We start from the raw sequence: 7,589 nt of genomic DNA on the forward strand, positions 1-7,589 counted from the left end.
AAGGAAGGGTTTGACATAGCTAGGATTGAAGTTTGAAGGACTCTAGTCACTTAGGTATGTGTTGATCATGTAAAATAAAATAAATGTATGGCATGGTATATGAAGCCAACTCGTCATGAAAATTTCCAAGATTAAAAATCACTACGAACTTTTCCTTGCACATGAAACAGCAGCAATTCATGGTTAAGTTTGAAAGGAGAAACAATTGTCCAACAATTCCACAGCAATTCTTTTAAAAACTGCCAACAAAATAATATACCATAAACATGGATGATAAATCTACATCTAACATTAAACATGAGTAACTAGTCCCCCCAAATGGTTAAGCAAAAACCCAAAAGACTCACCTTACCTCAGCTTCTTCAACCTATAAAACCATTACCAGTTCTTAATCTCACATATACCATAAATTTCAGATCAAAAGCATGATTCATTCATTAATGTATCCCTCCTTGCGGCCTTCAAATCCTGGGCGCATGAGCTTCTTCTCCCTCTTCTCAATCCGCCTCATCTTCTTCTGATGGATCCTCTCCTTTATATTCTCTGTCCTCTTCTTCTGCTTCTCCGCCCTGAGGTTCTCCACGCTCTCCATCCTCTCCTTCCACTTCCCTGCATGCTTCTGCTGCTTCTTCTTCTCCTTCTTTATGCTCTCCTTCAATAGCTTTGGATCATCGTGAACCTTAACCCCTGCAGCTCTACTCACTGCAGCCTTCCAAGAATGCTTCTTCGAAATCTTCTCCCCCTTCTCCGGGTCTTTCTTCGCCTCCTCGAGCTTCTTCGCCCTCTCCAAGGCCTGCTGCTTGGAAAGTTTCTTCTTTTTCTTCTTCTTGTCGTCCCCGCCTCCAATCTTGACCTGGCCGAATGTTAAATCGGCCGAAGAAGCATCTCCCCCTTTGTCTGGCTTCGCCTTCTTTTTGTTGTCCTTCTCCTCTTCCGACTCCTTCTCTCGCTTCCGCTTCCCCTGAGAAGAGGGTTCTGCCTCTTCTCCTGCCTGCTTATTCTTATTCTTCTTATTTTTCTTGTTCTTGCTCTTCTCTTTCTTCTCCTTTTTTTTCTCAGACGGCCGGGTGTTCCGATTTGACCGGAGCTCCTCGATCCGGCGGTGGAGGCGCTGCCGGAGCTCCTCGTAGGTGACGGAGCGGTCGTCCACGACGACGGGGCGGCTGCTGTTCTCGTCAATCTCGGGAGCCTCGTCGCTTTCGCTGCCGCCGTCGGAGGATTTGTCAGCGGCCTCGAAGATGCTCTTTTTGAGGAGGTCGAGGGTGGTGGCGGATTTTTCAGGGTCGAGGCGGGCGCGGCGAGCCTTCTTGAGATTCTCGCGAGACTCCTTCTTGGCGGCGGCCTTGGCGACCTTGCTGAGGCCCTGGAACCAGGGCTTGTCGTCGTCGGGAGGGAGGTAGAAACGGGCGGGGATGAGCTCCACGAGGTGATCGAAGTAGACGGAGTGGCCGTGGATTAGGGTCTTGAGTTCGCCGTCCCCCGCAGCCGGCGAGGGCTTCTGGCTGCCGCCGCCGCCGCTCCTCTTCTTCATCTTCGGATTCGTTTGTTTGATGGACGAAGCCGAAGGGAGAGGGGAGGACGGAACGGAAGGGTTTTGAAATCGGGGGAGGACCGGAGGAGTCTGGAGTCGTCTGTCGAGTGGGAGAGGCGGCCGAGAGGGAGACAGGAGGAGACTAGGGCATCGCCATCGCATGAGCTGATGAGCATCAGAGCATGAGTGGTGGTGATCACGATCTGGGTCGATGGACGGTGGGGGCTGGTCCGGCCGGAGAGTGGGCCGGCCGGGTGGGCCCATGGCCATGGGAGACTAAATGACTAATCAATCAGCATTCAGCTAAAGGCCCAAGCTCGTTTGGGCTCGTGAGCTGCTCGGGCTCGAGCTCGGGCTCGAGCTCGGATGTAAACGAGCCTCATATTAGGCTCGGGCTCGGGCTCGTTTGACTAACGAGCCGAGCCCTAGCCGGGCTTTTACCGTGCCGAGCCCGAGCCGAGCCCGAGCAGCTCGGCTCGTTAACAGCCCTCGCTTGATACACGCCTGAAGCCACTCTTATCTTTCATCTTATGGTCTGCCGTACCGGCCGGTACGTACCGGTCCGGCCTGGGACCGGTACCGGATCAGCGTGGAATCTGGTACCGGTAGTTTATTGTTGGAGAACCGGAACGGGACCGGTTCGGACCAGTACGGGCCCGATTCGGGACCGGTTCGGGACCGGTTCAGACCGGTATGCAACCGGTATAGAATCGGTACGGAACCGGTACGTACCGGTCCGGGCCGCCACCGGTACACCGACCGGTACCGGTACGGCGGACCTTGTTTCATCCCTTCTCTTTTTGGTTTTGGTCTTGGTTTTCTTTCCCTCACATTACTCCTGATCCAGCTGGGCCATTGGGAAGAAAGATAGGAGGATTGGAGATGGACTTCTTGGAGGGCGGAGATTCTTTTAATTTTCTCCTCTCGGTTTCTTCTCCCCTCTTGGGTGGTAGAGAGAGAAAAGGAGGGAGGGGGTTGAATGGCTGCTGTGCTATGATGTTGCAGTTGCTGCTTGGGTACTCACTTGAAGGGGAGATGGTGGGATGGGACTTTTATTAATTAGATGGAGTGAATTTTCCATAATGCCCCTACTTTCTCTTATAAAGAGGTTTCTTTCTGGACAAATTCTTTTCTTTACCTTGACCATGAAGTGCCATGGGATGACCTTTTCCTATTCTGCTCTTGCTTGACATGGTAAACAGTATTGCCAAGCATTATCTCAGTTATTTAATCAGTTTTATGGCCCTTCTTTTAGGGTAATTACTTTTCTATGCTTCCATTCAAAAATCATATTAAATTGAAAAGGCTTCTTGTCTATTTTTGTTAGATTCATGTATCTTTGTTGAAATATTGTACTTGATAGCTATCTATTTTCATATCATTTTTTAAGTATTTTATACTTATTAAAAAAATTTATTATTAAAAAAAGAGAGGCCTCATTCATTGTATTCGCCTTAGGCCTCCAAATGTATTGGGCCGTCCCTGACGCTCGATCACATCAAAACTCCACCGGACATCGTCAGAACTCATAATACAGGGGACAAGGTTTTGTATTTTTCATTTTTTTATGGCAAGTTGTTAATGAGTATTGTCATTTTGATTATGCGTAACTTTTTTTCTTATTAATGGTTGCAGAAATCACTGGTGCAAGCATGCCTAACTTTCGTTAACAAGGCTAATAAGTAAGTAATGAGCGCTTTCTTCTTCTTAAGGAGAAATAACAAATAATGATCAATAGAAGTCCAGCTAACCGTTACAGGTTAATTGTTTTTGTTGTAACAAAAAATAGTCTAATTATTTATATTTGACAAAATATTAACATTGACTGATAAGTCATTCAGTCTTTATTATAGAGTCTAAACTAATCAAATTAAATTATATAAATTGGAAGTCAAAGCAAATAAATTAATGATTAATACCATAATATTTATCATACCGTGTCTAATTTTTTATAATATCTTTTTTTGCATTATACATAAAATTTTCATGTGGTATAATGTTTCATGGCTAAAACTATGTGGAGTGACAGGTGATAACAATAGCATATTTTTTGTAATAAGAGACTATGAGAACTGAAAGATGCTACAAAAAGTATTGCATTGCTAAGCAAGAAACAAAGTGATAAATCCTTATAAAATTAGGTTAAATTATGATGCATTTGCTCCCAGATCTGTTATGACTATTGTTGTTGTCCCTGCACAATGAAATTTCATGATGTTATGATTAACACCCTCTATTATTGACGACATCAAAACCTTATCCTCTTTTTGCAATGTGGAGTCCAAAAGGCATGGGGTATACTTAGTGGGGAAGTACAAGTTTGGATGTTACAAGTAGTTGCATGGAGCTTCTTCTTATATACAGTGAAAAATATTCCTCTTCAGGAGATGCAACAAAAATTGGCTTAGTTATATTAACACTTGTAAGTTGGGGTTTAGCATTAGTTTTGCATGACATGATGCTGGATCTGACGGAACATTTGGGACCATGTTAGGAATTCCTTCTTTTGCATGAAATGGTGGATTGTTTCGGTATTTCTTGCCATGTAAAACATAAGTTATTGCTACAAATTTGGTCTGGGTCACGTATGTGATTGACTAGTTAACCATTTTCACAACTTATCACTTCAAGAAAACATTGCTGAACGTTTTATTGATTTCAGTTCTCACATGGAAATTAAGAACTGATTAACCTTGACTTTCTTTAGAAAACTAATTTATCCTTGTTTACTTGCGATAATTATTTCAACAAGAAATGTGGATAACATCAATGTAACTACAGTTAGAGAGTGTCATCTTGTTCATTCTTTTACATTTCAAGACCTAATATTTGCAAACCTAGAAAGCTGCATCAAAAAAATTCACAAAGCTGTATTGTCAGATACATAGGTTATTTATCAACCACCCCTTTTGTATAAGATCTGCAAGCCATCAGATGAACACAAATTATCATGAAATGGTTAAGATCTGCAATTCCCTTAATCGCTTTTATTTACAGTTAGATGACTTTTTTATAGGAAACATGGTCTCTCTAATATATTCTTTTTCTCTCTAATCTATTCCTTTTCTTTTTCCTTTTTCTTACAGGGAGGAACTTAAACAATTGAAGGTCAGTTTCAAGATCTTAGATTGTACTTCTGTCTGTTGCTCGTAATTTTGGCTTGATATATGCTAATTCCTGTTCTTTGTTCAGTGGATTGGAGAGAAGAGAGCTACCTACATACTCGAACTTCGCGAGGAAACTCCAGAACCCTTTAAGGAAGTAAGCACAGTGAAAACCATTATCATTGAAAAGAAAACCATTTCAATTTAATCCTCCTTTTCCCTGTTATTGGAGCAATTTAATCAGATGGACTGTTTTGATGGGCAGATAGAAGATCTTAAGGAACTAGGGCTATCTTCGAAGCAGGTAATTATACCATTTTAGATAGATTCACACCTTATGGAATTTGTCAAGATAAATCATCCTGTATTCTCAGAAGATTCTTATCACCTTCTATTAAGTTTATTTGATATTAATCGTTAAACAGTGATATGACTCCAGCTATTTATGGTTCTACTTTTACAGATAAGTGAAATGATGTCAGGAATCCTCACAGATTTTTAGAATGATGTTGAAATGCACATTGATCAATTCTTCTCCACCCTGCCATTCAGCATCGGTAAGTGGTGTAGATGGTGGAGTTTCAATTTTTCTGATTAAACACATAATTTCTTATTCACTGATAAATCTGCTTATTTGTCATTAATTTCTAATTTACTGGTAAAGCTGCATATTCATGATTAATTTTTCACTGATAAAGCTGCCTATTTGTGGTTCATTCAGCATTCAGCTGCTTTTTACATAAAGATTATAGTCTATCAATCACAACCAAGTAGTTTAGTGTTTTTTCTCGAATTATATATGTTTATTTCTCCTTTTTATCAAGTTCATATCTGTATTTGTCATTGATCTGGGTGCTAACTATATAACATACTGCTGTTTATGTGCATTTGTATTCTTGGAGTTAATTCATCATTTATGTTAGACAAAGTCAGATATTGCATTTTCAAGTAAATATTTCCCCTCGCCTTAGCATTGGAGTCATCCTTATGCTATCACAATTATTGCTTTCTACTTCTACGTTTTGCTGTTTCTCAACAATTTTGGCATTTATATGATATTCTATGTATATATTGCATAGTTAAGATTGACAACCAACCATCTGTAAATTTGTATTATGTGATTATGGTAGTTGATTGTTTGATCTTAATTAGCTGCTGATAAGTTTGCACTTTTGGGCTTTTTCTTGTTTTTTTGATAACGCGAGGCCGTTTCTAGGTTTAAGAGGGTCTTCAGAGCCAGATTACCTCCTGGTGTTACTTTGAATGGCTAATTGAAATTCATGTCTCAGCTATTAAGCTGCCTGGCAGATTGTTATGTGATTTATTCCTGTAATGACTGCATCTTTTAGGTTTGCTCTCATTTTGTTGGCAATGCTTTCTTTACAAACTCTGACAGCTTGTTCCTGGTACCGAGTAACAGAATGTGCAATTGTCGTTGCTGTAATTTGATATTGTGCTGCACAATCTCTAATTCTTATATGATCCCATTCTTTTCCAGTTTCCATATTGTCTTGTCCTTTTAAGTAATCTTTAATGTGCCGGTGAAACCTTTTTGCACTGAATGAGTTGCAGGAGTTGCGGCTTTTTACTGCTTCTGTCTTTGAAGCATCCATTCTAAACTAACTTTTACATGTTTTAGTATATTACAGAAATGGAGACTGGAATTTGTAATGCAATCCTGTCTTCTTTTTAATATATACATTGTCCAGCATAAACAGAAACGGAATAATCGCAAAGGTAAAGATAGAGGAAGGGATGAGAAGTCTGATGCAATGATGTGGGAAAAAGTCCGGCAGCAAAGCCCATCTGATGAAAGTGACCTGGATGACTTCCCTTCTAAGCGGATGGATTTGGTGATTGAAAAGATTAACACACTGGAAGATGCATCCCATGTCTCAGACAATGGAGATTTTGTTGCTGATGTCCTTCAGCCTGATTTAGATGACAGAGATAACAGCACTGTCAACTGGGATACAGATACTTCAGAGATTCAACCTCCTAGAGTAGCTGGCAGTATGGGCAAACAGAAAAGAGAAATCCATCTGAGTTACAAAATGGCTACTATTACAAATCTGAAAAATCCCATGAATAAATGGCGATGCGGCGCTGCTCCAATCACAGTGAATCTCCATCCTCTTTATTTTCTAATTAACCAATGTATATATAATCCTGTTTGAACACTTGGACCCAACGGCATCATCAAAATGAACACTTTAACACTTGTCCAAGAATTACTCTTTTGAGTTCAACTGGAAGAATTCATGCTCAGACCGACTGCCTGAAGAATTCTAATTTAACTATATGATAAAATCATGGCAAAGTAGTATTGATTGATTTTTACAGCATAATGATTGATCGGAGGTAAATTTTTAAAGTAAAACCAGATACAGCTATATGGAAAAACAATGGCAAGATAATGTATCTTTTTATTTGTTATTTCTTTTTTTTTTTGTGGGGATACCCGATGTATTTCAGACATCCCAACCTGAAAGGTACTACCAAGTCACTCAAAACTAAATATAATATTTCGTGGCCTTTGCATGAGAATATATATATATATATATATATATATATATATATATGTCCATATTTATCACATCACCAACCACAAAAATGATATATTAAACTTTGATATTACAAACATGTGCAACTAAAAGAAAAAAAAAACATTTCATATGCATTTATTTCTATTTCAGAAAGAAAATAGCAAGACTTACATCAACATCTTTATGCTTTTCCTCATAATTGCCCAATAAATTAAGTGTACTCCTTGAATATCCAGTGCCTGCATAGATAATATAACACAAAATTATAAAAGAACAGACGTTTTTGAGCTTCTGTTGTGGCTTGCTCAGTCATAGTTACAAATAAGGGCATTAAGCATTGGTACTCAGGTATAGCAGCATCTTGATCAAGTAGGAGAAGTCTCTGAATTAGATGCATTGCTAAACGAA

At 40.0% G+C, this 7,589-nt stretch overlaps 2 protein-coding genes across 2 annotated transcripts; one reads left to right on the plus strand and one right to left on the minus strand.

Annotated features, from left to right (window-relative positions):
* Positions 1–155: 155 nt before the first annotated feature.
* On the minus strand, positions 156–1,711 carry LOC103700009 (surfeit locus protein 6 homolog). Its single transcript, XM_008781991.2, has one exon. It carries the CDS (start codon positions 1,691–1,693, stop codon positions 431–433), a length of 1,263 nt encoding a protein of 420 aa, XP_008780213.2. The 5' UTR covers positions 1,694–1,711; the 3' UTR covers positions 156–430.
* Positions 1,712–1,742: 31 nt separating this feature from the next.
* Positions 1,743–6,499, plus strand: LOC113462610 (kinesin-like protein KIN-10B). The gene is made up of 8 exons (XM_039121309.1): positions 1,743–1,772; positions 2,990–3,076; positions 3,167–3,213; positions 4,618–4,639; positions 4,724–4,792; positions 4,901–4,939; positions 5,099–5,192; positions 5,852–6,499. The coding sequence occupies exons 1-7, from the start codon at positions 1,743–1,745 to the stop codon at positions 5,135–5,137; spliced, it is 333 nt and encodes a 110-aa protein (XP_038977237.1). The 3' UTR covers positions 5,138–5,192; positions 5,852–6,499.
* Positions 6,500–7,589: the final 1,090 nt, after the last annotated feature.

The sequence above is a fragment of the Phoenix dactylifera genome, unplaced genomic scaffold (genome assembly GCF_009389715.1).
Source record: "Phoenix dactylifera cultivar Barhee BC4 unplaced genomic scaffold, palm_55x_up_171113_PBpolish2nd_filt_p 001033F, whole genome shotgun sequence".
Classification (NCBI taxonomy): Eukaryota; Viridiplantae; Streptophyta; class Magnoliopsida; order Arecales; family Arecaceae; genus Phoenix; species Phoenix dactylifera.

Bases quoted from the DNA above. Each gene is read 5' to 3' on its own strand.
- LOC103700009 (XM_008781991.2), bottom strand. From the start codon at position 1,693: ATGCGATGGCGATGCCCTAGTCTCCTCCTGTCTCCCTCTCGGCCGCCT.
- LOC113462610 (XM_039121309.1), top strand. From the start codon at position 1,743: ATGGACGGTGGGGGCTGGTCCGGCCGGAGA. The intron at 3,214-4,617 runs GTAAGTAATGAG...TTTTTCTTACAG, and splicing joins TTCGTTAACAAGGCTAATAA to GGAGGAACTTAAACAATTGA. The intron at 4,940-5,098 runs GTAATTATACCA...CTACTTTTACAG, and splicing joins TAGGGCTATCTTCGAAGCAG to ATAAGTGAAATGATGTCAGG.